Source organism: Hemitrygon akajei, chromosome 28 (genome assembly GCF_048418815.1).
Source record: "Hemitrygon akajei chromosome 28, sHemAka1.3, whole genome shotgun sequence".
In the NCBI taxonomy this organism is placed as follows: Eukaryota; Metazoa; Chordata; class Chondrichthyes; order Myliobatiformes; family Dasyatidae; genus Hemitrygon; species Hemitrygon akajei.
This window is the reverse complement of record NC_133151.1, coordinates 28934637-28962365: the sequence shown is the minus strand read 5'-3', so window position 1 is coordinate 28962365 and position 27729 is coordinate 28934637. Positions and strand designations below refer to the sequence as shown.

The 27729-nt window shown below is 44.9% G+C and overlaps 3 protein-coding genes and 1 pseudogene across 4 annotated transcripts in view; 2 read left to right on the top strand and 2 right to left on the bottom strand.

Moving 5' to 3' along the window:
• Window positions 1–21425, bottom strand: part of LOC140717792 (uncharacterized) — an 819648-nt pseudogene extending 798223 nt beyond the window's left edge.
• LOC140717791 (uncharacterized) overlaps window positions 1–26553 on the top strand; it is a 44425-nt gene extending 17872 nt beyond the window's left edge. Inside the window, exon 4 of one of the 2 annotated variants that reach the window (XR_012096610.1) lies at window positions 24800–26553. Coding sequence is in view for 1 of the 2 variants with exons in the window: in XM_073031515.1 (XP_072887616.1) it covers window positions 12103–13143 (1041 nt within the window). In the remaining variant the exon portion in view is untranslated. Of the gene's footprint in view, window positions 1–9186; window positions 15505–24799 lie in introns of those variants that run through there. The other variant, XM_073031515.1, reaches the window with a different exon arrangement.
• LOC140717540 (histone H3) lies at window positions 506–1100 on the top strand. Its single transcript, XM_073031113.1, has one exon. It carries the CDS (start codon window positions 540–542, stop codon window positions 948–950), a length of 411 nt encoding a protein of 136 aa, XP_072887214.1. The 5' UTR covers window positions 506–539; the 3' UTR covers window positions 951–1100.
• On the bottom strand, window positions 1497–2234 carry LOC140717539 (histone H1-like). Its single transcript, XM_073031112.1, has one exon. The coding sequence runs from the start codon at window positions 2159–2161 to the stop codon at window positions 1538–1540; it is 624 nt and encodes a 207-aa protein (XP_072887213.1). The 5' UTR covers window positions 2162–2234; the 3' UTR covers window positions 1497–1537.
• Window positions 26554–27729: the final 1176 nt, after the last annotated feature.

Here is a 27729-nt window from a genome sequence, read left to right as displayed (position 1 = left end):
ATTTAGCCGCGATTCTGCCTTTATTGACGGTGATTACCGTAAATGCTGAATGCATTTATATTGATCTTAATCTTCCCGTCCGTCTGGGTCAGAAATCAGTTCCCTCGTTTAGAGGAACAATTCCGTAATTATGCATTCAAATCTTAACTGAGGGATTTAGATATTAAATGAAACTGAAAATGTATGATCCATGATAGAATTAATTGTAAATACTAAGAATTTATCAAGCACCATTGCTGGGTGCGCTGAAATCGGCGGGCGATTTGAAATTTATCGGCGCCAATTACAGTGCATTCTGATTGGATGAAGTCCGACCGCCAGTAAACAGTTTCCAATTTTGTCCTAAATTGTTATTCGCCGCCAGCCTGCATGAAATCAATAAACCAATCGCAGCAAGTGGATCCTTTAATAGACAGCTGGTGTTTAGCCAATCATAAGCGATGGGACGGCCCTTCCCAGCTGTATAAAATCCTGTGCTGGAGCCGGTTTCATCTGTCTTGTTCGTGTATTTCAGCTTGTGTTGTCACTCCCGAAGCAGAATGGCCCGCACCAAGCAGACAGCGCGCAAATCGACTGGCGGAAAAGCTCCTCGCAAACAGTTGGCGACCAAAGCGGCGCGGAAGAGCGCTCCTGCCACCGGCGGAGTGAAGAAGCCTCATCGCTACCGGCCCGGCACCGTGGCTCTGAGGGAGATCCGGCGCTACCAGAAATCCACCGAGCTGCTTATCCGCAAACTTCCCTTCCAGCGCCTGGTCCGGGAGATCGCTCAGGATTTCAAAACCGATCTGCGTTTCCAGAGCTCGGCCGTCATGGCCCTGCAGGAGGCAAGTGAGGCTTACCTGGTCGGGCTCTTTGAGGACACTAACCTGTGCGCCATCCACGCCAAGCGAGTCACCATTATGCCCAAGGACATCCAGTTGGCCCGCCGCATCCGCGGGGAGCGCGCCTAAGCCCAGCCTACACACCAAATACAAGAAAAGGCTCTTTTAAGAGCCACTACCACGGCAAAGGAAAGGGCTGCCAAATGCAGTACATGTTTGATGTTGGTGTTTTGCGTAAATAAACTAGTTTTGTAGCTGGGACCTGAATGAAGGTCAGTCGGCAATGCCACCGGGTAGTTTATCATATATCCTCACGCTGCAGTCCGTCCCCAGAGACGGACCCCTGTCTCAACACGCCCCCTCCCCTCTCGCATAGGTTTCAGTAGTTCCCAATCAACTCAGCTGAATCTCCATTGGTGTCAATGTCTCAGTCACTCTCCCGGCATCGGAGAAGGAATTGGGCCTGAAACTGCCCACATCCCATATCTCTCAATCTCAGCTCGGGCATCCGTGTCTCATTTCAGACACTGAGACTGCACGGCCGCACCATATGTCAGGTACCGGCAATCTCCGGTTCTTTGTGAGAAGTTCCCCCGGAAAACTCAATCGGACCCGGCACGGGAATCACAACACTCTGAATCAGCTCTTTTCTGAGATGTGGGTGGCTCTGAGAAGAGCCGTTGGGTTCAGATACTTACAAATGGTGTATTCTCAATTCATTTTTTGACTGCTGTCTTCTTGGGTTTCGCGGATTTCGACTTCGGCTTCTTGGCCGCCTTTGTCTTCGGGGCTGCGGCTTTCTTGGGCTTCGGCGCCGCTTTCTTAGCCGCGGGTTTCTTAGCTGCCACTTTCTTAGCCGCTGGTTTCTTAGCTGCGGGTTTCTTAGCCGCTGGTTTCTTAGCTGCCGGTTTCTTAGCCGCTGGTTTCTTGGCGCCAAGCTTCTTGCTGGGAGATTTCTTGATTGCAGATTTCTTAGCCGATGGCTTCTTCGCTTTTTTCACCACCTTCACGGCACTTTTCCCTTTACCGGATTTAAAGGATCCCGAAAGACCAGAGCCCTTCATCTGAACCAAGGAGCCGCTTTCCACTCTTCTCTTGATGCTCATCTTGATCTGGGGGCGACGTTTCACCACATCGACACCGCTGCCGGCCAGAGCCTTAATGATGGCCGCGCAGGACATACCCTTCCTATCGCGACAACCTGCCACAATCTTATCGATCTGTTCGCCCAGCGTGGGACCGGTTGGTTTGCTCCGGGCAGCCGCCTTCTTCTTGGGAGTCTTCTTTGCGGCAACGGGTGCGGCTGGAGGAGCCGTTTCGGCGGGTGCTGTCTCAGTCATGTCGGCGACTGTGGTAAATCCTTCTCACAATTAGAACTGAATGAGAAATGAAGCGAAAGGTGGCGGCACAGAGCAATTTAAACACAGCGAGCGGACGGGGCGGAGACATCATGCTTTCAGCTCCCGGCAGCTTCATTTTTCTGTGCTTCTCTCTCCTCAAAAACTCGCCAATTCCAATTCAAATTGGACGCTGCTTAGACTCGGACTAGTCCCTGTCTGTCACTGAGGCCAGAATGTTCGCAGGAAGGAAGTGTAATTAGGATTAAAGGCAGCGCTTTCTATTTTAACCCGTTTCGTTACTGCATTGCCCGCGTTCTCTCTCCCGATCGGTGACCTGTTCTCTGCTTTGTGGCTGAATTATTTAAACTAATTAAAACTTTGCGGTTAATTCCCTCTTCGGGACTGAGCTGGGGAGTGGGGCGCTTCCGTAACAAAAAAAAAATCATTTTCTACAGGAGGCGCTGAGAAATCCAACGATGTGTTCAGACTCACAAACACAGTGACACTGGTCTAATCCGCCGCTCCTTTAACTCACTCTCTCTGACACAATACACACTCAACGCTGGCAGAAATCAGCAAGTCAGGCAGCATCAATGGTGGGAATAAACAGCCGACATTTCGGGCTGAGACCCTTCATCAGGACTCTGGTGGGAGATGCTGCCTGACTTGCTGGGTTCCTCCAGCATTTTGTCCGCGTTGTTCGCGATTCCCAGAATCTCTTGGCGTTATGCTGATAAAATGTTCACATCTGCACCTTCATCGCATTGTACTGCTGTCAAAATAAAATGACAGATTCCTTGTAATATAACACGGTGATAAATGATTCTGATTCCAAGGAATAAAGGACAACGGATATTGTCTGACCAACCTCTCTGTGTAACTGAGAATCTCAGGTCCCGGAAACATCCTTGGAAATCTTTTCTACACTCTCCCCGGTTTAACCCCGTTTCCTAAAACAGTGACAAGAGCTGTACGCAATACGATAAGTGTGGCCTCCAGTCACTTACACAACTGTAACATAATGTCCCAACTGATATACTCAATCCCCTGACTAATGAAGACCAGCATGTTAAACCCCGTTCTTCACCACCCTGTCTACCAATGACACCACTTTCAATGAACTGTGTGTGAGAGATTTACCCCTAAATCTCTCCGGCCCAATACACTCCCCAATGACCGATCATTCATAGTGTAAGTTCTACACTGATTTGACTTTGCAATGTGCACTGTCTCACATTTATCTGTATTGAAATGCATTTGCCACGCTGTGGCCCTCTTCACTAAATGATCAAGACTGCCGGGTTAAATAAGAAATACAGAATAAACTAAACAGTGTAAAGGAGGATCAGGGAGGGATGTGATTCTGAAGGTGAGAGTGGGAAACCTGAATCCTGATCCAGTCTTGCCTCTCTTTTACTCTTTAAATGTCTGAAAAAAATCTTGTATCCTCCTTTATACTATTGGCCAGTTACTTTAATAATTCATCTGTTCTCTCCATATTACAATTTTAGTTACCTTCTGTTCTTTTTAATTTCCCTAATCCTTTAGCTTCCCACTAACTTTTGTGATATTCTCTGCTCTCTCTCATGTTCTTTTGTCTTCCGTTGTTGGTGATGGTTGCCTCATTCTCCCTTTCGAATATTGTTTCTGCTGAAGGATGAACTGATCCTTCATCTGCCAAATTACTCCTGGAAACTGAAGCTTTTCATACAAAGGTAATCTGGTTAATGCTGGGGATGTTAAAATGCCCGACTGCTGTAAGCCTGTTCCCATTACACCTCTGTGTGATTTACCAACATGTCTGCTCCACAATATCTCAGCCTATTGGGAGGCGAGCAGTGTAATCCCATCGAAATCACGATTCATCATTTTATTTAAATCCTTTACTTAGAAAACCTCATCAAATCCCTCACATTACTGCAGTGTTGGTCTCCTTAATCAAACATGCAACTTCCCTCCACCTGTCAGGTAACCTTTAAATGTTTCCCCTACACCTTAAACAATTGTCCAGTAAATTTATACTTCCCTACCCTGACACAAACAGTGATCGCGTACTGATTTTGTAAACCTTCGGATGGTCACTGGTCAGCTCCTTAATCTCTCAGGTGAGAAAGAGAGTCCCAGTCTGTCCAAACTTCTGCTAATAATTCAAATCCTCCAGTGTCACTAACACCCTCCTCAAACCTCCCTCCACACTTTCCAGCTTCATGACATCCTTCCTGTAGCTGGGTGACGAGAACTGTGCACAATACAGTGCAATCTCACTTTGACGATTACAGTTGTCATATGACATCCCAAATCCTGTACTCAGTTCCTTGACCAATGAAGACAAATAGGCCAAACATCATCTTCACCATCCTGACTACCTGTGTTGTCACTTTCAGTGAATGATGTTTCCGTATTCCATGGACACTTTCTCTGCAATACTCTCCAAGGAACAAGAATTTACTGTGCAGGTCCTTCCCTGGTTGGACTTCTCAAAATGCAAGAGCTCATACTTGTCCACATCAACATCCATCTGTCATTCTTTGGCCGACTTCCCCAGGTCATCTCGATCCCATTGTACTCTCAAAGAATCTTCACTGTCCACTCTACCAACAACATTGCTGTCATCTGCAAACTCACGAATCACATTCACAACAATGTCAGAGAAACTGTTCACATCGATGACTAATGACAGTACCAGAACTGATCACTGTGAACGTCACTGGTCAGAGGCCTCCAACCTGAATGACAAGCTGCCACGCCCACCCTCTCTCTCCTTCGACCAAGACAATTTTGGGATGCGGATATTAGGCAGTATCTTGTCTGGCATCCTTTCTGCTCAAAATGTGTAATACAGAAGAAATAAGGAATAAAGAAAAACATATCTTCCTACAGCCTACACCTCTCAGAAGTGCCGAAGCCTCAACTCCCCACTCCAATTCTGGCCCACTCATACAATGACCGCTCTCTTTAAATCTAACTTCTTTTTATTGGATCTTGGTAAGTGCCTAACTATACACAATCAAACGCCTCCCAGGGAACTATGACATGCAAAATATGCGAACTGCCCGTGTTCACTTCATTTAAACTCCCTCTCCCTCTACATAATCATATGACTGTTTGTGACTGTGGCGCACAAAATTGTGAACTGCAGGAAACCAAAGTACATGCCTGCACTGTTCGACAAGACCAGACATGATAAAACAAACAAAACACTGTATAACAAACACTAGAATCCCCTAACTGAGAGGAGTGGAGATGATGGATGACCATAAAGAATTAAAGAGAAGCAAGATAAATGTTTATAAAATCAGGGAAGTGGGATCAATATACAAGAGGAGGCTAATAGCAGATCAGCCTTTATATGGAATTGTGGGTGAGGGACTAATAGAGAACACACTGGAGGGTTCATCCAGTGAGACAGTGTGAATAGAGCTCAGGATAAGAGAGGTGCATTCATCGATGGAGTTGTGCTACTGGCCTCCCAAATGCCAGCAGGAGGTAAAGAAACTGAAATGTAGCAGGGAATGAAAGAAGTAAAAGCAACAGGGCCGTTGTAGTATGTGACTAATTTCCCCAGTGTTGACTGGGATTCCCTTAGTCTCAGGGGCTTAGATATCATTGCGTATGTTAGAAGAATACTGGGATGTTTCTTAACATAGAAGTGGGTAGTCTAACCAGGGAAGTGGGTCATAGAAGACATTGTATTGGAAAATGAGCCTAGCCACTGATAGAAGTTTCATTCTGGGAGCAGTAAATAAGCACAGGACTCATCACAGAGGTAATGTGGTCAATCGGGATATAGCTAAGGGAAACTGTGTTGGACAGGAACTGAGGTGAGGGGAATGGGTGCAGCTGTGATTTGTCCATCCACATGTGACATGTGACTAGTGGTTAAAGGTCAGAATTCAGACTGTTTCTATGTGGAAGAAAGACAAGGTTGGTAAAGTCTGGCAGAGGGGTAAGAGATGTTATGAATTCATTCTGATAGAAAATGAAAGATAAGGTATGTTTCAGATGTAAAAATTGGAGAAGGCCTCTGGCAATATGAAGCTAGCAAGAGAGAAGTTAAACAGAAAATCAGACATGTCAAACGGGGACAGGAAATGACTTTGGGGAGAAGGGGCACTATGGAGAGTGTACGACAACACAAGGAGAGAGTTTACGTCTGAAGTAGGTGAGGGACTAAACCAGTACTTCATATCAGTATTCATCAATGTGGTCATGGAGGATAGTGAGATCAGAGAAGGGAGTGCTGATATTCCAGGGCATGTTGTTCCTCAGGCAACAGAGTCAACCCAAGAAATTATGGACTGCTGAGACTTGGATCAATGCTCGGGGAATTGTTCGAGAATATTATTAGACATAGGATCTCTCATAAAAGTTAGGACTACAATAGGAGAAGATCAGGATTTGGAAGGAAAAGTGAGCAAAATCCCCTGAGATTCTGTCGGTACATTCAGAGGAAAAGGGACTTCAGACAGAATTGTTCCGCTTGGAGATGAGGATGGCCATCTGTGTGTGGAACTGAAGGAAATGGGAGAGGCTTTCCATTAATATTTCTGACAGTTATTTCACCATTGAGAAAATTATGGAAACTGATGGAATTACGGAAATGGCATGAATCAGATGTGATTCAAATTAGCAGGGATCTATATTGGAGGCCTTAAGATGCTTTAAGGTTGTTAAATCTACCGAGCCTTATCAGGTCCATTCTTGTATTTTTTGAGAATTTAGAGAATACACTGTAGAGGCTCCGAAAGAGATTGTTGCTTCATCACATCATCAGTTGAGGTTAGACATGATTGGAGAGTGACTAACGTAGAATTGACAGTTTTGAGGCCAAGTCTGTGGATAAATCAAAAATAGACAGAGAGGCAGGCAGTGTTATGGAAGCAGGGAGTCTGCAGTAGCACTTGGACAGATTTAGAGAATGGACAAAAAAGTGCCACACAATATACAGTGTGTGGAAGTGTGTGGTCATGTACTCTGGGAGGAGGAATAAAGGCATAGACTCTATCTAATCAGGGAAAGAACAGAAATCAGATATGTAAAGGGACTTTGCGGCTCCTAGTGCAGGATTCCCTAAAGGTTAATGTGCACGTTTAGATGGTAGTAAGGAAGGCAAATGCAATATTTGCATTCATTCCAAGAGAACTAGAATATAAAAGCAAGCATCTAATAATACTGAAGCTTTAGTCAGACCTTATTTGGAGTATCATGAGCAGGTTTGGGTCACTTTTCTAAGAAAGGCTGTGCTGACATTACAGAGGCTGCAGGGGAAATTCACGAGAATGATCCCAAGTCTGAAAGAGTTAGGATATAATGATCATTTGATGATCTGGGCCTGTACTCACTGGAGTCTGTAAGAATGAGGGAGCATCATATAGAAACACATTGAATGTTGAAAGGCATAGGTAGCGTTGATATGAGAGGATGTTTCCAATAACAGAAGAATCTAGAACCAGACTACACCCTCAATACAAAGATGCCCTTCTAGAATAGAGATGAGTAATTTCTGTATTCAGAAGGTGATCAATCAATACGTTTCATTGGCACAGGCGGCCATGAAGGCAGTCAGTAGGTCTATTTAAAGCAGAGATTAGGAGGATTTAATTATTATTAAGGGCATCAAAGTTTATGGGGAAAAGGCCAGAGAATGGGGTTGGGATGGATAATAAATCAGGCATGATGGAATGATGGAACAGACTGGATGAGCCAAAAGACCCAATCCTGCTCCAATGACTTAAGGTCTTTTGTTTTAATGCGGTGCCAGGAAACTAGTCAGGAAACTACTGGCCCATCAGTCTGATATCAGTGTTGGGTAATTTGTTGGAGGAGGTTTTGAGAACAGGATCTACCAACATTTGGTCTGATTCAAGACAGACAGCACAGTTTTGTGCAAGGGAAATCATGTCTAACAATTATCTTGCAGCTCTTTGAGGAGTTTCACAAGTGCGTAGATGAGGTTAGTTGTGGATGTTCTCTAAATGGACAGTAGACAGGCCTTTGACTCTGGTCTGGGAGGTTAGATCTGAGAAATAGAATCCAGGGGAGATAGTTGATTGGTTTCATAATTGCCTCAGTGACAGGAAGCAGAGGCTGACGGTTGAGGGCTGTGCCTCAAACTGGAGGTCTCTGTCTAGTTGTGTGCCACTAGGTGCTGGGACCTTTTTGTTAGTAATTTATAGAAACAATGTCCATGTGAATGCATAGTTCACTGAAAGTGACATCTCAGCTAGATATGGTGTTTGACCTGCTGGCCTTCTTCAGTCATTGCAAAGTATAAGAGTTGAGAAGATTTTTTTTGATTTGAGAAGATATGTGGTAGATATAAAAGTCTTTGGTGAGGACTGACGGGTGATATTGTGTATAGTGTTGATAGGAAACTGTTCTTAAACTAGAGAGAGTACAGAGAGAAAAAAATAGCAGATGTTTGCTTCCTCCTGGGGAATCTGAGTTACAAGGAGAGGTTGTATAGACTAGTATTTTATTCCCTGGAGCACAGCAGATTCAGAGATGATCCTAGTAGAGGTATGTAGATCATGAGGAGCATAGACAGGGTAAAAGCACGTAGTCTTTTTCACAGGAAATGGCTGATAAAAACAAGGCAGGTATTTCAGATCAGACATAATGGGCAGATGGTGGTGTGTATTTTGAATAAACTGCCAGTGATTGTGGCGGACAGATTAGAAACATTTTAAAATCTTGCGATCAGAGCCGGTTGCCACATCACAGGAAGGACAGATTCAGTTATAAGGCGAGGTTGAACAAGCACAGACCCCCGGGCCCAGGGCACTGACCCCCCTTCCCCCTCCGCGGGGCCTTGCCACCTCCCCGCGCCCGTTGCCGAGGAAACGATTCACAGACACAGATGCGTCGCTGTGACGTCACATGCAACGAGGCGGGAGACTGCGGCCTCAACCTGTGCTGTCAATCAGAGGAGCCGCCAGTCACCCGCAAATATTGCAAATAATTCACTGAGCCCTTCATGAAAAAGGCCCGTCCGGGTGAAAGCCTCTTCTCCACTTCCAACCCAGGATCCTTCTACGTGGAGACTTGGCGTTCCGGAGGCCCTCTGACTCTGTGATATCCGGGCAGCGAAGGGGATGCGCGTCACATGACATCCTGGTTGCAGCCCGGGAGGAGGAGCAATGTACTTGTCAATAACAGGATCAACAGCGGACACTGACTGCACACCGAGGCATTTCAGTGTTACATCTATAACTGGGGAAGGGGAAAATAACTTACTGTAAAGGAAAACAATAAAGATGTACGAAAAAAGAAAGAGAGCGAGATATAAAGCTACAAACAAGAGAGAGTCTGCAGATGCTGGAAATCCAAACTACACACAGAAAATGCTGGAGGAACTCAGCAGGCCAGACAGACAGACATACTTTATTGATCCCGAGGGAAACTGGGTTTCCTTACAGTCGCACCAACGAAGAATAGTGTAGAAATATAGCAATATAAAACCATAATTAATTAAATAATAATAAGTAAATTATTCGAAGTGGAAATAAGTCCAGGACCAGCCAATTGGCTCAGGGTGTCTGACACTCCGAGGGAGGAGTTGTAAAGTTTGATGGCCACAGGCAGGAATCACTTCCTATGACGTTCAGTGTTGCATCTTGGTGGAATGAGTCTCTGGCTGAACGTACTCCTGTGCCTAACCAGTACATTATGAAGTGGATGGGAGACTTTGTTCAAGATGGCATGCAACTTGGACAGCATCCTCTTTTCAGACACCACCGTCAGAAAGTCCAGTTGCACCCCCACAACATGACTGGCCATACGAATGAGTTTGTTGATTCTTTTGGTGTCTGCTACCCTCAGCCGGCTGCCCCAGCACACAACAGCAAACATGATAGCATGGGCCACCACAGACTCGTAGAACATCCTCAGCATCATCTGGCAGATGTTAAAGTACCTCGGTCTCCTCAGGAAGTAGAGACGGCTCTGACCCTACTTGTAGACAACCTCAGTGTTCTTTGACCAGTCCAGTTTATTGTCAATTCATATCCCCAAGTATTTGTAATCCTCCACCATGTCCACACTGACCCCTTGGATGGAAACAGGGGTCACGATGTATGGGTCAGCATGTATGGGAAAGAAAAGCAGGACTGCTGAAGGGTCTCGGCTCGAAACGTCGACTGTACTCTTTTTCCCCATAGATGCTGCCTGACCTGCTGATTCCTCCAGTTGTTACGAATGTGCCACAACTCTGAGGGGCTGAAGGGTGTGAAGTCGCCCCCTCCTTTTTGAGAATCGCAAGATCGCTATTAATTCGGGTCTGGGACCCCGGAAATGAGAGAGAGACGTCCAGAATACACAGGGTTTGGAATGTGTCCTGGCCTCAGCAAGACGGAACAGTTGATAACGGCTATTGTCACTTGGAGACGGAATTGTGTATTGAGAACTGTACTATACATTAAAGCCCTCAGGGGATGACCAGAGTGGGCTGATTGAGGGATTGCATCATCCCAACCTGATTGACATCTGAGACCCCGTGAGTAAGGATAAAAGAGGGTCTGGGGAACAACCCCTTTAGACGCACCAGGAGAAACGCTAGAAATCCCGTGACAGCGTTTAATAGCGACAGCCGGTGGGGGGGCTCGCGTGCGTCCTTTTCCCTTGCCTGGGAATTGGCAGGCTCGCCACGGAAGAACGGCTTTAGCTAAAGGAGAGGCCACAAGTGACCGGCCACACCAACGGAACTCTTGAAGGATCGAAATCATAAAAGGAAAAGCCGGCAAGTTTCTAAAAATCTCTCTCTTGACTCCAACCAAAGGCTGCATCCTGCATGAACTGAGTGACTTTTATATTTCTATCGGACAATACATTATCCCCTAGACAACGATAGAGCTATTTCGTATTGGTTATTATTATACCCGCAGTTTTAGATTTAGTATTGATGACGTATATTATCTGTATGTTTGCATTGATATTATTTTTGTGTATTTTTACTAATAAATACTGTTAAAAATAGTACCATCAGACTTCAATGGACCTCTCTATCTTTGCTGGTAAGTGACCCAATTACGGGGTTCGTAACAAAGTTGGGATCTCATCTCGGTATTTGATACCAAATTGGAGGGCCAGTGAAACGTGCTTGTAAGTCCAAACTTGGATCTGGTTGCGCGGGTAGCCAGAAGGGAAACCAGCAAAGATGGACGTGGACGAATTTATAGAACACCCGACTCTGGAGGCGCTAGAAGCTGCCACAAAGTCGGACTTGATAAATATTGCGAAAGGACTAAACCTCACAGAGGTGAGGTTGTCAATGAAAAAGCGGGAGGTGTGGAGGGCCATAACTCAGTATTGTGAAGAATGTGTTTTCGGCTGAGGTATTGGACAATATCCCTGAAAAGTTACCAGCTAGTGGGACGGCTCAGTTCCAGTTGGAGAAATTAAGGTTGGAACATGAAATTCAGTTAAAACAGCTGGATGCAGCTGAGAAAGAGAAAGAAAGAGCTAAAAAAGAAAAAGAGCAGGAAAGAGCCGAAAAGGAACGGGAACATGAGCTCCAGTTAAAGGAGTTAGAGGTGAAGAGGGAGCAGGAAAGAGCTGAGAAACAAAGGGAGAATAAAATTCAGTTAAAACAGCTGGAAGCAGCTGAAAAGGAGAAGGAAAGGGCCGAGAATGAGAAGGAAAGGGCCGAAAAAGAGAAGGAGAGAGCCGAGAAGGAGAGGGAGGCGGAGAAACAGAGGCAACATGACTTGGATATGGAGAATTTAAGGCAAGAGCGAAGAGCTCAAGGTTCAGACCGAGAGGAGCGGTTTAATGTTAGTCGGGAGTTTAGGTTAGTACCACCGTTCGAGGAGACGGATGTTGATAGTTATGTTTTGCATTTTGAAAAGGTGGCAGTGAGTCAGAAGTGGCCCAGGGAGCAATGGGTGGCGTTGTAACAAAGTGTGTTAAAAGGGAAGGCACAATGGGCATATGCAGCATTGTCCATGGAGGAGGAGTCTGAGAATTATGAGAAAGTAAAGGAGGCCATTCTTCGGACCTACGAATTGGTACCTGAAGCCTATAGACAAAAGTTCAAAAATTTAAAGAAAGAGTGGAATCAGACTTATACCGAGTTTGCCTATGAGAAGGGTGTGCTCTTGGATCGCTGGTGTGCAGCAGAAATAGTGGAAGAATATTTTTGGCATCTCAGGGAGTTAATTCTGATTGAGGAATTTAAAGGTTGTGTTTCGGATGATATCCGGATGTATTTGAATGAGAAGCCGAATAAGTCCATCTCCGAATTTGCTAGGTTCGCAGATGAATATGCCCTAACCCACAAGACAAAGTTTTCCTCGAATAAAAGTTACCAGAGAGACCGTGGGAACAGTAGAGAAAGCCCGCCGGCTGAGGTAGACATCCCGCCGGGAACTTGGGGTAAAATTAAGGAGGAGGAGAGGCAAGATGGCAGGAGAGGTCCTGGCTTGACCTGTTTTAATTGTGGAATGGTGGGTCATATTGCATCTAAGTGCCTTGCTCCGAGGAAGGAGACAGGAAAATGGAAAGCAGCAGTCCCAATAGGATGTGCTGTGGTGATCAGTAAATCAACGAGAGAGCCCCAGGTAGACAGAGTACGAGAAGGGTCTGAGAAATGTATTTCAGAAGGAACCGTGTCTGTGAGAGAGGGAGACACACCAGTTCCAGTGTGGATCTGGAGAGACACGGGAGCGGAGCTGTCATTGATTAGCAGTAAGGTACTGGATTTTGGTCGCAATACTGGAATGGTAGCTTTGAGAGGCATAGGAAAAGGGACAGAAGCGGTGCCCTTGCATAGGATCATTATAATTTGTGAGCTGGTATCTGGACCAGTTGAAATAGGGGTGCGATCAGAATTCCCAAGAACTGACGTGGACGTCCTTCTTGGTAACGATTTAGCCGGTGGTAAGGTTTGGTCAGCAATGAAGCTGATGAGCCAGCCTGTAAGTGTTGAGGTCCTGCCCCTAGATTCCAAGATCTATCCTGCATGCGCAGCACTCGCAGCATGTTGAGAAAGGCAGCTGAGAACGAGACCAGTTTAAATCCGGCCAGAATCAATTTGGCCGAGACGTTTTTACTGACCCTGTACCAAGAGGGTTTAGAGGGGGGTAAAACGGAGAATAGGAAAGTGAAAGAGAGTAAGGGAGAGGAGTTAGACCTGCCCTTAGCCAGGAGGAAATTTATAGAGGCAGGAAGTAAAGATGAGAAACAGATAAGGCTGTTAAAACGTCCAGGGTTGTTCATGGATGATCTGTCTGGTTTGGCAGAACTGTTTGAAGAAGTTGAAAATTCTAAAGGTGTTCCCGATAATGAAATGAGGGCAGTCCTAGATGAAAAGGATGCCATTACCTTGAAGAAGTCTGCTGGGTTGGCAGATGAGGTTGTTTCAGCCCACGGTGTTGAGTTTACCCCAGAAGGGAGTTGCCGAGAGAGTAACTGGGAGAATCAGGGGAATTTAGAATTTGAAAAGGGTACGGGTATTGAAAGCCTGGAAGAGGCAAATGTCCCGTTTGAGTGTGTTCAAGCTGTGGATGCACATGGTACTGAACCTAGTAATGGAGCTCAGAAAAAGTCTGAGGTATTTGATTCAGTTGAAAAGGAATGCAGTCCTTGTGGGTCAGATAGACTTGGTTCAGAGAAGAAAGGGTTAACTTTGGTAATAGTGGGAAGTGAGAATTCCCAGTTGTTTGTGCTCAAAGGTGTGTTAAAAGTTAGTGAGGAGATAAAAGGTGGTGATGTGAATTTTATTATTGAAGGAAAAGGGAAATGTGTAGTTCCCAAATTGAATGAAGAAAATTTAAAGTCTGGATTGATGTCAAAAGCAGCAACCAGTCTACAGAGACAAAGGCTTGGTAACACTTGCCTGTGAATCAATTACAGGTTGATTTGGAATGTAAAGGTGCCCCACACGCTATTGTTATTCAAGGGTGTGGTGTGAAAAAGCAGAATTTGAAATGCTGTTTGAACAAAGAGGGATCACTTGCAGATCTTAAATTGAAAACTAATAGCATGAAGGGTCCTGAAGAGAAAACTAGCGACTTGCTTAAAATTAAAGAATTGTGTGGAAATTCAAAAAATGGTCTAAGTTTGGAACACATTGTTGATAAAATAACTCCTATGAAAGGAGCATGTGAAACCCTCTTCCACACTAGTACACAAGCTCACCACGTGTGGGTTAACTGGAAAAGGGGTGAGGGTTGATGGGATGCCATTTTAAATAACAGAATCCGGTTTTAAGGGATTTCGACAAAGCATGTGAATAATAAAGACAACCCCCATGGAAGATTGACTGTTAAGTTTGAAAGTAACATAAAGATTCGTATTTGCATGAACTTTTGTAGTATACATGTTAGCTAAGATCGCAACTCTTTAGTTCTTGTTTGCTGAAGAAAAGGAATAAAAATAGGTAGTTATTAAATTGGAGTCTGATGCTACAAGGATTTATTAAGGTACAAGATGTTAAGATATTAAAGGAAGTGACAATGTAATCGTTAACTGTTTAGATGCTGAATGGAATGCATAACTGTATTATTACTCTGTAGTGAAGAAAATACTCTTTTGTATTGTATTAGATTCTGATCTCCTGTAAGACTCTGTATTAATTCATTTTTGCCAATGGTAAAAAGGCTTTGAAGGAAGGGGGTGCTACGAATGTGCCACAACTCTGAGGGGCCGAAGGGTACAAAGTCGCCCCCTCCTTTTTGAGAATCGCAAGATCGCTATTAATTCGGGTCTGGGACCCAGGAAATGAGAGAGAGACGTCCAGAATACACAGGGTTTGGAATGTGTCCTGGCCTCAGCAAGACGGAAGCATTGATAATGGCTATTGTCTCTTGGAGATGGAATTGTGTATTGAGTACTGTACTATACATTAAAGCCCTCATGGGATGACCAGAGTGGGCTGGTTGAGGGATTGCTTCATCCCAACCTGATTGACATTTGAGACCCCGTGAGTAAGGATAAAAGAGGGTCTGGGGAACAACCCCTTTAGACGCACCAGGAGAAACGCTAGAAATCCCCTGACAGTGTTTAAGAGGGACAGCCGGTGGGGGGCTCGCGTGCATCCTTTTCCCTTGCCTGGGAATTGGCAGGCTAGCCAAGGAAGAACAGCTTTAGCTAAAGCAGAGGCCACAAGTAACCAGCCACACCAACGGAACTCTCAAAGGATCGAAATCATAAAAGGAAAAGCCGGCAAGTGTCTAAAAATCGCTGTCTTGACTCCAACCAAAGGCTGCAGCCTGCATGAACTGAGTGACTTTTATATTTCCATCGGACAGTACATTATCCCCTAGACAACGATAGAGCTATTTCTTATTGATTATTATTATACCCGCACTTTTGGATTTAGTATTGACGATGTATATTATCTGTATGGTTGCATTGATATTATTTTTGTGTATTTTTACTAATAAATACTGTTAAAAATAGTACCATCAGACTTCAAAGGACCTCTCTATCTTTGCTGGTAAGTGACCCAGTTACGGGGTTCGTAACACAGCAATTTGTGAAATATAAAGCTAGAGAGATTTGACAACTAACGCTAAGATATTTAATATGAACAGACTTATTGCTGTGAAGTGAAACTACATCTGTAAACCACAGTGAGTTTCGGGGATGGTGCAGGTGCTAATGGCAGAAAATAAAGAGATAATATGTTAACAAAGAGGTTTTAGGCACCAGCTTGATAACATGTGGGTTCCCACACTGCTGGAGTCCTGTCTGCAGGTCTGGTCGACACACTGTAGAAAGAACATGATGACTGTAATGAGTGAACTGGGTCTCTGGTCCCCACCCTATGCCAATCACAGGAAGCAGGAACAGTGTAGAGCAGGTTTACCAGGACTTTGTCCGGGATGGAGCTTTTCTGTTGTAAAACCATTAAATATAGGAGCAGAGTTAGGCCCTTTGTCCCATTGAGTCTGCTCTTTTACTTCATCATGGCTGATCCATTTCCCTCTCAGCCCCAATATCCTGACCTCCCCTTAATCCACCATGCCCTGACAAATCAAGAATGTATCAACCTCTACCTTAACTATACCCAATGATGGCCTATGGCAATAAATTCCATGGTTGAACAACACTCTGGCTAAACAAATTCCTCCTCATCTCCATTTAGAGTCAGAGGCTGTGTCCTCTGTTCCTAGACTCCCCCTCTATAGGAAACATCCTCTCCCTATCCACTCTACCGAGGCCTTACAACATTCAGTAGGTTTCAATGAAATCCCCTCTCATTCTTATGAATTCCAGTCAGTTCTGGCCCAGCACAATCAAATGGTCGTCATATGATAACCCTTCAATCTTGGAATCATTCTTGTGAATCTCCTCTGAACCCTCTCCAATGTCAGTACACCTTTCTTCGATGTGGCCCAGAATTGCTCACAGTACAAATGAACCTTCAGGAACCTCCTCTACTCCAAAGTTCCTTTACACGTCAGATTTTGATTGTTCTCTCCTTTTAGAACAATTGTCTAACCTTTCAATTTTTCTACCAATGTCCTTGACCATAAACTTCTCGACATGTTATTCCACCTGCCTTATGTTTGCCCATTCTCACAATCTGTCTAAGCCTCTCTGCTTTCTCCTACCTATTTTAATTTACAAATGGTCAGAAAGCCATCATTTCTGTCATCCAAATCATTGACATATACTGTAACATTAAAAGAAACGATCCCAAAAAATGCCATTAGTCATTTAGTCAACCAGAAAAGTCTCCCTTTATGCCACTCTTTGCTTCCTGCCAATCAGCCAAGTCTTAATCCATGCTCGTATCTTTCCTGTGTCATAGGCTCTTAACTTAAGCAGCCTCATCTGTGGCACCTTGTCAAAGGCCTTATAAAAATCCAATTGCATAACACACACCCATCCATTGATTCTCTTTGTCTATCCTGCTTATTTCTTCAAGGAATTTCAACACACTCAAGAAGCAGGATATCCCCTAAAGGAAACCATGCTGATTTTGTCCTATTTTATCATGTGTTGCCAAGTAGCCCGAAAATACATCCTTAACAATCGAGTCCATCATCTTCTCAACCACTGACGTCATACTAACTGGCCTATGATTTCCTTTCTTCTGCCCTCCTCCCTTCTTCAAGAGTGGAATGATGTTTGCAATTTTCCTGTTCTCCGAAACCACGCCAGAATCCAGCGATTACGGAAAGATTATTACAAATCTCATCAGTTACCTCTTTCATAGCACTGGTGTAGAAAATCTGGTCAACTGATTTATCTACCTTCAGATCCTTCAGTAAAGGCTAATTCACTCATTTCTGCCCCCGATTCTCCTGAATTTCCAGCAGAATGCTAGTGTCTTCTACAGTGAAGATTGAAGCACAATACTTATTCAGCTTCTCTGCCACTTCCCTGTACCCCATTACTACCTCTCCAGCATCATCTTCCAAAGAACTAATATTGACTTTTACCTCTCATTTACACTTTGTATATCTGAAGTAACTTTTGGTATCCTCTTTAATATTAATGGCTAGCTTACCTTCTTATTTGATCATTTTCCCGTCCTAAACACTTTTATACATGGTTTCAAAAAGTTTTGTAAATTGTATAACTGAGTGTCTGGGACATCTCAGAGCAGCTGCTGAACAATGTTCATTCAGCCAGAGGTGGTGGTTCATGTCGGTACCAGTGGACAGGTAGAAAAGGGATGAAAGAATATGTACACAACACTGGAATAACTCAGCAGGTCAGGCAGCATCTGTGAGAAAAGAGTAGCCAACGTTTCGGTCCGAGACCCTTCATCAGGAATGGGGGGAAGAGAGGGCCGAAGCCCAGTAGTAGAGATAGGGGAGGGGGTAGGGCCTAGAGGTGTCAGGAGGAAAACCAATCAGAGGAAAGATAAAGGGGGAGGGGATAAGCAGAAAGGAAAGTAGAAAGCAGAAAGTAGAGATAAAGGAGTAGAAAGGGAGAGAGGCAGAGAGTGACCTGGGATAGGGGGAGGGGGAGGGAATTACCGGAAATTGGAGAATTCGATGTTCATACCACCAGGCTGGAGGCTACCCAGACGGTAGATGAGGTGTTGGTCCTCCAACCTAAGTTTGGCCTCATCATGGCAGTAGCGGAGGTCATGTATGGACATATCTAGATGGGAATGAGAGGCAGAGTTGAAGTGGGTGGCAACCGGGAGTTCCTGTCTATTGTGATGGGTGGAGCGGAGCTGCTCGACGAAGCGGTTCCCCAATCTGCGTTGGGTCTCGCCGATGTAGATGAGGCCGCACCAGGACCACCGGATGCAATAGACAACTCCAGCAGACTTGCAGGTGAAGTGTTGCCTCACCTGGAAGGACTGTCTGGGGCCCTGAAAAGGGATGAGGTCCCACAGTGAATATAGAGAGTCAGGGAACAAGTTGACGGGCAGGACCTGAAAGGTTGTAATCACCCGGTTACTCCTCATGCTGTGTGGTACTGGTGTTAGGGACAGAAAGTTAGAGCAGATGAATGTGTGGCTGAGGAGCTGGTGCAGGGACAGGGTTTCAGGATTCCAGAACATTGGAACCTCTTCTGGTCCAGAGGTGACATTTACAAGGGGGGATGGTTTGCACTTTCACTGGAGGGGGGTCAGTATCATGAGGTTTATTGCTGCTCCCTGAGAGGGTTGAAGTTAGATTGACGGGGATGTGAACCAGAACACCAGTCACTGAATGGAGAGATTGAAGCTAAGTTTGATGCTTAACACTGTAAGGATTGATTTTGAGACAAATACACATCTGACATGAGTTTGCTTAAAGATCAGCTGCACAGTGTTTCAGGACCAGTTTGTTCCAGTAAGTAGGAGGGTCAAGGATGGCAAGGTTCAGGAAGCTTGGATGATGAGAGAGGAAGCAAATTTCATCAGTGAAGAGGGAGAAGCATATGTAAGGCTTAGGAAACTGGAATCAACCAGGGTTTTTGAGGACTATATTTAAAAAACAGAAGGGAACTCAAGAATATTTAGAGAGCTAGAAACAGTGATGAAAAATCTCTGGCGTGTAGGATTAAAGATAATCCCATTGCATTCTGTACATTCATTGTGCTGAAAAGGATACCCGGGGTGCACTTTGGGAGATCCAACATTAAGGGTGGGTACACAGTTAATGCTAGGAACATGAATAGTATTGGCAAAGAGAAGGATGTTGAGATTGATTGTGAGTGCAGGTTGACAGGGAGGAAAAGTCAGTGTATGGCATATTTGCCTTCATCAGACAAGGCATTGAGTTCAAACACCAGGATATAATGTTACAGGTATACAAAATTCTGGTTAGGCCACAGTGAGAGTATAGTGTTCAGTTCTGGTCACCTCATTATGGGAAGCATGTGGAGGTTCTGGAGCAGGGGCAGAGGTGGTTTACCAGGATATCTGGAGGAGGTGTGTGGTGAGGAGGAGCTGGACATGCTGGAACCTTTTCATGTGATGGCATCGGCTCAGGAAACATTTTATAGAAGATTATAAAAATCTGCTTGTCATAGTTAGTGTAGACAGCCAGTAATATTTTTCACAGGTGTGAAATGTCTTCTACTAGAAGGCATGTGTTTAAGGTCAGAGGAAGAAAGTGAAGAAAAGAGAGTAATGGGGACTTGGAATGCACTGTCAGGGGTGGTGGCAGAGGCAGAGAGCACAGGGGAATGAATGCTCTCATGGATTGTATTATAGAACATCAAATAGTCAGCAGGAATAAGAGGATGCAATAGGGTTGTAATAGAGGGACATTACAAATTACATCATGTTGACTGGGACGGCTGGAGTGCTGGTGAGTGACTGAGTGACTGAGGAGCTGGTGCAGGGAAAGTGTTTCAGGATTCTGGATCATTGGAACCTCTTCTGCTCCAGAAGTGACATTTACAAGGACAGTCTAATATTTTTCACAGGGGTGAAATGTCTTCTACTAGAAAGCATGTATTTAAGATCGGAGGAAGAAAGTGAAGAAAGCAGTTGTGGGGACTTGGAATGCACTGTCAGGGGTGGTGGCAGAGGCAGAGAGCACAGGGGTATTCAGGGAAGTATTAGACAGACACAGGAATTTGTAGAGAAGTGACTGGTACTACGGTGCTGAAGTACTCGATCCACCCACCCTGCACAAACCAAAGTCTGTTCTCAGAGCGACCCACCGCCTCACAGAGGGAGCCTCTCGGGAGATCTGACCAAACTGACCGTTGCTTTCGCAAACTGTTCATTTATATTCAGAGGCCGGGGTGGACGAGTTTTTTTTCAATAAATACCGTCAGTTAAATCTATTCAATATACTTGTGTATTTGTTATGCTTTATTTACTATTTTTTTCTCTCTCTACTAGATTATGTATTGCATTGAACTGCTGCTGTTAAGTTAACAAATTTCACGTCACATGCCGGTGATAACAAACCTGATTTTGAAATGAATGTCGCAAATATTATTGTTCTGTGAGGCGATGGGAATCAGGCGGATGTTCCCGCCTGCTGCAAACCGGAACGGTCCAGGGTAAAACCGTAATGTGGAACCCAGACAACGCGGTTTTAGGTGATCAAGAGCGGAGTCGTTCAGTGGTCGGAGATTAAATTCACCCTCCCGGGGCTGACTCCGGAAGTAAACTTCACGACACTGCGCCCAGTGATCCGCTGACACTCTGCAAGGGGAGAGAACTCCATTCAGCCGGCTGAGAGGAGAAAATGAGTCGGGACTGAAGCGAACCGGTTTCTGTGCAGAGTTATATCGGTTTACCTCCCGGAAGAAACATGTCGTAACTGTGACAGATACAGGATATCAAACGGACGGAAATCACCCGCTGCTCAGCCCTTTCATGGACATTGTGAGTGGCTCTGAAAAGAGCCTTTGGGTGAACAGGTTCAGCTTACGTCGCTTCACTTACTGGCAGCGCCGGTTTTCTTGGGCAACAGGACGGCCTGGATGTTGGGTAACACACCGCCCTGAGCGATAGTCACGCCTCCCAGCAGCTTGTTCAGCTCTTCATCGTTACGGACGGCCAGCTGCAGGTGTCGGGGAATGATGCGGGTCTTCTTATTGTCCCGGGCCGCGTTGCCAGCCAATTCGAGGATTTCGGCTGTCAGATACTCGAGCACAGCAGCCAGATAGACCGGGGCTCCGGCACCCACCCGCTCGGCATAGTTGCCCTTTCTTAGGAGTCTGTGAACCCGGCCGACCGGGAACTGCAGTCCAGCCCGAGACGAGCGAGATTTGGCCTTGGACCGAGCTTTGCCAGCGCCGCCTTTTCCACGTCCAGACATTTCCACAGTCACAGCAAATACTAACTTCAAAAGAGAATAAAGGAATGTTCACCCCGCCCCAACTCGCCCTTTTTATACCTTCTTTGAGAATAGAAACTGATGTTTGTGATTGGTGTGATCCTGCTTATTCTCATTGGTGAAGAGAAACGTCCCAATCGAAGAACTGCCTTAATCACCAATCAGCAGTCCATAAAAGCAGAAGCGCGGATAGTAACCGTCTCCTCCCCAAAGTGCCCTGAAATTTGGAAGAAGCCCGCCAAAAATCAAACTATTATTTAAATATAATTTGAAATTAAATAATTCCAGACCTGTTTTAAGATTGGGTCTTCGCATTTCCCTCTGTTACTGAAACAGGGCCCATTTAATACAAGTGTAGTTGATATTGGAGTGTCTGCGAACTCAATTCTCTAATTCCTTTCAACCCTTTCAAAACTGTGCAGTTTTGGTCCCCTAATCTGAGGAAAGACTTTCTTGCCATAGAGGGAGTACCAAGAAGGTTCACCAGATTGATTCCTGGGATGGCAGGACTTTCATTTGAAGAAAGACTGGATCGACTGGGCTTATACTCGCTGGAATTTAGAAGATTGAGGGGGGATCATAATGAAATGTATAAAATTCTAAAGGGATTGGACAGGAAGATGGTTCCCGATGTTGGGGAAGTTCAGAACAAGGGGTCAGAGTTTAAGGATAAAGGGGAAGCCTTTCAGGACCGAGATGAGGAGAAACTTCTTCAAACAGAGAGTGCTGAATCTGTGGAATTCTCTGCCACAGGAAACAGTTGAGGCCGGTTCATTGGCTATCTTTCAGAGGGAGTTAGATATGGCCCTTGTGGCTAAAGGGATCAGGAGATATGGAGAGAAAGCAGGTACGGGGTTCCGAGTTGGATGATCAGCTATGATCATACTGAATGGTAGTACAGGCTCGACGGGCCGAATGGCCTACTCCTGCACCTATTTTCTATGTTTCCATGAACCTCAGCTTCTGCCCACGGTCGGTCACTGTGTGAACGTTATCAGGTTATGGACAAACGGCTCTTCTCAAACCGTGACCAGCGTCTAGTTTGCAATTTTAAAAAGTTGTTCTATGAAAGAGTCATGAGGTCTTTCAGGCTTGTGTTAAAATGTGATTCGGGTGTTACCCAACTGCAACCAATAAACTCCTGAAGCCAGAAATAAAACAACAACAGCAGCAATCCTCCGCTTGGCATGGATACCGAGTGGGACGGACTGATGGGGAGGGGGAGGTAATGATTCCTTGTCAGAGCAGTGCGAGTTTATTTCAACCGCAACTTAGCTCTTGTAAAAGTCACCACACATAAAATATGTATCATTTATTACCTAAATGGTAGTACAACTCTCTCATTGAAATTGTGAGTGGCTCTTAAAAGAGCCGTTGTGTTTTCGATCATCTCACTGCGGAGCTTTACTTGGAGCTGGTGTACTTGGTCACTGCCTTTGTCTCTTCTGACACGGCTTGTTTGGCCAGCTCCCCGGGCAGCAGCAGGCGCACGGCGGTCTGGATCTGCTGGGAAGTGATGGTCAACCGCTTGTTGTAGTGGGCCAGGTGGGAAGCCTCACCCGCGATACGCTCGAAGATATCGTTCACGAGCGAGTTCATGATGCTCATGGCCTTGGAGGAGATGCCAGTATAGGGGTGAACCTGCTTTGTCTCTCTCCACTGCCGATTGTCGTTTTGTGTAACACCGTGGACTGGGAACTGGCGCTGATCGCTGGGAGTTGCCGCTGTTGGGTAATTCAGCAGGAAGGAAATCGAAAATACAAAATGGACCATAAAGTACAGGTGCAGTATTCGGCCATTCAACCTATCGGATCTTGTAGAAAAGCAGATGGAATGAGAAAAACACACACTTGATAATATGAAACGTTTATGTAATGAAACATGGCAGCAGGAGATCGAAAGTCATCATGAGAGAACCATTTCTGAGTGAGGGTGAAAGTTGTTTATTGTCATATGCAACTGGCTTACAGCAGATTCAAAGACACACAGTATCGGAGACACAACGTTCACAGAATAAAAACATACTCTACAGAATTATAAAGAGGTAACAGAATTTCAACAAGAGCCCATTGCATTGTAAAGTGGTGCTACTGAGGTGGTGATGAGGGTTGTCCATGTTTGTTAAACAACAGAATGTCTGTACCCATCTGTCTCTGGTAGAGTGTGAAAGTGTGGGTTCATTCTGTATCTGTCAGTCTCTGGTACAGTGTGAGAGTGTGGGTTCATTCTGCACCTGTCACTCTCTGGTATAGTGTGAGAGTGTGGGGTTCATTCTGTACCTGTCAGTCTCTGGTTCAGTGTGAGAGTGTGGGGTTTATTCTGTATCTGTCAGTCTCTGGTACAGTGAGAGAGTGTGGGTTCATTCTGCACCTGTCACTCTCTGGTATAGTGTGAGAGTGTGGGGTTCATTCTGTACCTGTCAGTCTCTGGTTCAGTGTGAGAGTGTGGGGTTTATTCTGTATCTGTCAGTCTCTGGTACAGTGAGAGAGTGTGGGTTCATTCTGCACCTGTCACTCTCTGGTATAGTGTGAGAGTGTGGGGTTCATTCTGTACCTGTCAGTCTCTGGTTCAGTGTGAGAGTGTGGGGTTTATTCTGTATCTGTCAGTCTCTGGTACAGTGAGAGAGTGTGGGTTCATTCTGCACCTGTCACTCTCTGGTATAGTGTGAGAGTGTGGGGTTCATTCTGTACCTGTCAGTCTCTGGTTCAGTGTGAGAGTGTGGGGTTTATTCTGTATCTGTCAGTCTCTGGTACAGTGAGAGAGTGTGGGTTCATTCTGCACCTGTCACTCTCTGGTATAGTGTGAGAGTGTGGGGTTCATTCTGTATCTGTCAGTCTCTGGTACAGTGTGAGAGTGTGGGGTTTATTCTGTATCTGTCAGTCTCTGGTACAGTGTGAGAGTGTGGGGTTCATTCTGTACCCGTCACTGTCTGGTACAGTGTGGCAGTTGGACTTCACACTGTATCTTCCAATTTCTCATGCAGTGTAAATGTATTAAGTTCTTTCAGATTCAGTCTTACTATTGAACTCTGATGAAATCAAGTTTGCTTCTTAAATAAAATCATACAATGCGATGAGGCCACACTTAGCTTGGAAGAACAACATTTTCTATCTGGGTAACTTCCAAACTGATAGCATGAACATCAAATTCTTGAATGTCTGGTATTGCCCCCTGTCACCAGTTCCCCTCCCCTTTTTCTTCTCTCACCTTGCCCACCCATCACCTCCCCCGTGTGTTCCTCCACCTTTTCTTTCTTCCATGGCCTTCTCTCTCTTTCACCAATCTTCCCAGCTCTTTACTTCATTCCTCCCTTTCAAGATTCACCCATCACCTTGTTTTCTCTCTCCCTTATCCCCACCTTTTAACTCTACTCCTCATCTTTTTGTCTCCAGTCTTACCGAATGTTTTTGGACTGAAACATTGACTGTATTTTTTTGTCCTACAGATGCTGCCTGGCCTGCTGAGTTCCTTCAGCATTTTGTGTGTGTTGCTTGGATTTCCAGCAACTGCAGATTTTCTCTTGTTTGTGACACAATGTTGTATATTGGTATCTCAGGGATGATGTATCTGGTTACATTGAACTACTCTGAATGGACTTTGCAGCAGAGTATCCAGAGCAACAAGACCAGACCATTGAATCCAACTCTGGGCTTGTGATAAATATGTAACTTCCCTCGAGTCTCTGTGTGGGAGGGTTTGAATGGTGTGTATCGTTACAAAGGATGAACAACTCTGATGGGCAGAAGGGTGCAAAATCGCCCATGCCCCCCCCTCCCTTTGGAGAATTGCAAATCGCTTTTATCAAGGAAGTAAGAGAGACAAAGGAAAGCTGCCAGGGCAGTTGTTATTGATAGTTAAGATGGAACATCTCCTACTGACAAAAGCCATTGATTTACTGCTATTGTCTTGTGGAGAAGGATTGTTTACTTGGTACTGTTCTATTCATTGAAACCCCTCAGGGGGAAACCAGAGTGGGCTGGTTTGATGGGTTACATCATCCCAACCTGATTGACACCGGAGACGCCGTGAGTGGGGATTAAAGTGAGGGCTGGGGTAACACCCCTCAGACACACCAGGAGAAACGCTAGTGAGCATCAGAACCCCACGAGACAGGGTGGGAGACCGGAGACCGAACGAAGGGTCAGTAAATTTTAACTCACAGTGTTTTGTAGCGAGACCGGTGGGTGCTTGTGTGTGTGTCCACCCTTGCCTGGGTGACGAGTCCACCACGGAAGAACGGTCTAGCTAAAGGACGGAGGGGTCATAAGTGAATGGCCACAACAACAACACATCGACGGATCAAAATCGTAAAGGAAGGTTGGCAAGATAATAGCTGTTACTGTTCACACGTTTTCTCTCTCTCTCTCTCTCTCCAACAATTGAAACACCGCTACTAACAACTAATGCAACCTGCATGAACTGAACAGAACTTTATATTTCCATCTGACAATTCATTATCCCCTAGACAACGATAGAGCTTTTTTCATTAGTGATTATTATTATACCCGCACTTTTAGGTTTAGTATTGTTAACGTATATTCGCATTGATATTATTTTGTATATTCTTGCTAATAAATATTGTTGAATATAGTATCACCAGACTCGAACGGACACTTCTATCTTTGTTGGTAAGACACCCAGTTACGGGGTACGTAACAGTATCATGTAGCAACATTCGGACTGATGGAATTGAGAATGATTTTGACTGTAGATATGTAACCAGTGTGTCCACAGTGATCAGTGATGGGGCCTCTGTCTGATCAGATTAAAATACACACGGGCTGATCAGATCACTGATGACATGAATGTTGGTGCAGTTGTGGGTGGTGAGGAAGGTTGTCAAACGGACAGAACTGACATTGAAAGGAAATAAACTGCATAAGGATCACAGAGGGGGAGAAGTAAGAGGACTGGGGGGGGGGAAGGGGTGTCTGTGTAGATTAATGTAATGGGTGGAAACATGCAGAATTAACAACCACCAACATTGAGTTGTGTTTCTCTTTAAAAGGCTGGACAGATGTTTGATGTAATTACGTCATTTTATTTTAAACCGTGCTTTGTTTCTGTGTTTGGAGGATAATAAATGAGTTGATACTGTCGTCCCTAAACATAAAATGCCTCATGCCATTTTATTTGTAAAAATTCACAATAACATACTGGGTACCAGTAACATTCACACCACAAGAATACCGCAGTGTCAGTCTGCAACGAGGAAGCCTGATCACATTCTCTTCAGGTTCAATGGCATTGCTGACTCTGAGTTTAACACCGTCAAATGCCAACAAATGTGTGTTCTTAGTAGGTCTGTGGGAGATACCCTGGATGTGAAGCTGTACTAATGGAGAGAGACAAACTGAGCCAAGTCACAGCTTGATGAAGGGCAGAGAGGAAAACAGAGAATCTGATGTTGTGTCCTTATGCCTCAACTATTCCCAGTTAGAAATGTTGATCCTCCAAATTGTGTTCAGCCTCACTGTAACAGTGTGACATCAGATATCAACAAAAAAACTAAATTATCTCAGCTGAAATGTTGACTTTCACCTGTTGGTCTTCTTTGCAAACATTTTACAGGGTAGAATAGGCAAATAATTTATGTCTGAGAATCTCAAACACAACAGTGTGTCTGTACTCATGTGTTTGTCAGTTCCCCAACATTCAAATGCTACTAATCATTGAATGTGAAGCAGGAGATGGTTGAGAAAACTGCCCACCAGTCTGAGCAAGGAGAACCCCAATACGTGGACATGTCCTTGATCTGGCCTGATAAATGGTCACAGAGTTGATACCGGTGAGCTGACATTCACTGCCTCTCATTTTGCAAAGGATTCACCAAGCCACTGAACCTGCAGATACACCAGCCAGTTCACACGGGGAGAGGGCATTCACCTGCTCCGTGTGTGGGATGGGATTCATTCAGTCACATGAGCTCTTACGCCATCAGCCGGGTCACACCGGTGAGCAGCTAGACTTGGCTCAGTTGTCTCTGTCTCTTCAGTATAGCTTCACACCTGTTCCAAGTGTGGGAGGCGATTCACTCAGTTCACCCATTTTGTGAGGCTCCAGCGAGTTTAAAATACATAGAGGACACACTTCGGTCTTGTGCCAGCAAAGAAATTTACTCAGTCATCCCACCTGCTGAGACGCTGGCAACTTCACATCAGGGAGGAAGTTTAATAAAGCTGTAGGTGAACATTTTAACCATCATGATGACTGAATCTAGTTGGAAGTTCATGTGAGACTATCAATATCAGATTCAGCAGATATTGTGACTGATCAGTGGTCACTAAGCATTGGAATGTTTGTTCTGCTGATGTTCGTCTGAAAATACCCTGGCATTAATATTGTGGATCTGTGACAAATTAATCAGCTCTATTT

What these genes read in the sequence shown, in the direction of transcription:
- LOC140717540 (XM_073031113.1), top strand. Translation starts at nt 540, where the DNA reads ATGGCCCGCACCAAGCAGACAGCGCGCAAATCGACTGGCGGAAAAGCT.
- LOC140717539 (XM_073031112.1), bottom strand. Translation starts at nt 2,161, where the DNA reads ATGACTGAGACAGCACCCGCCGAAACGGCTCCTCCAGCCGCACCCGTT.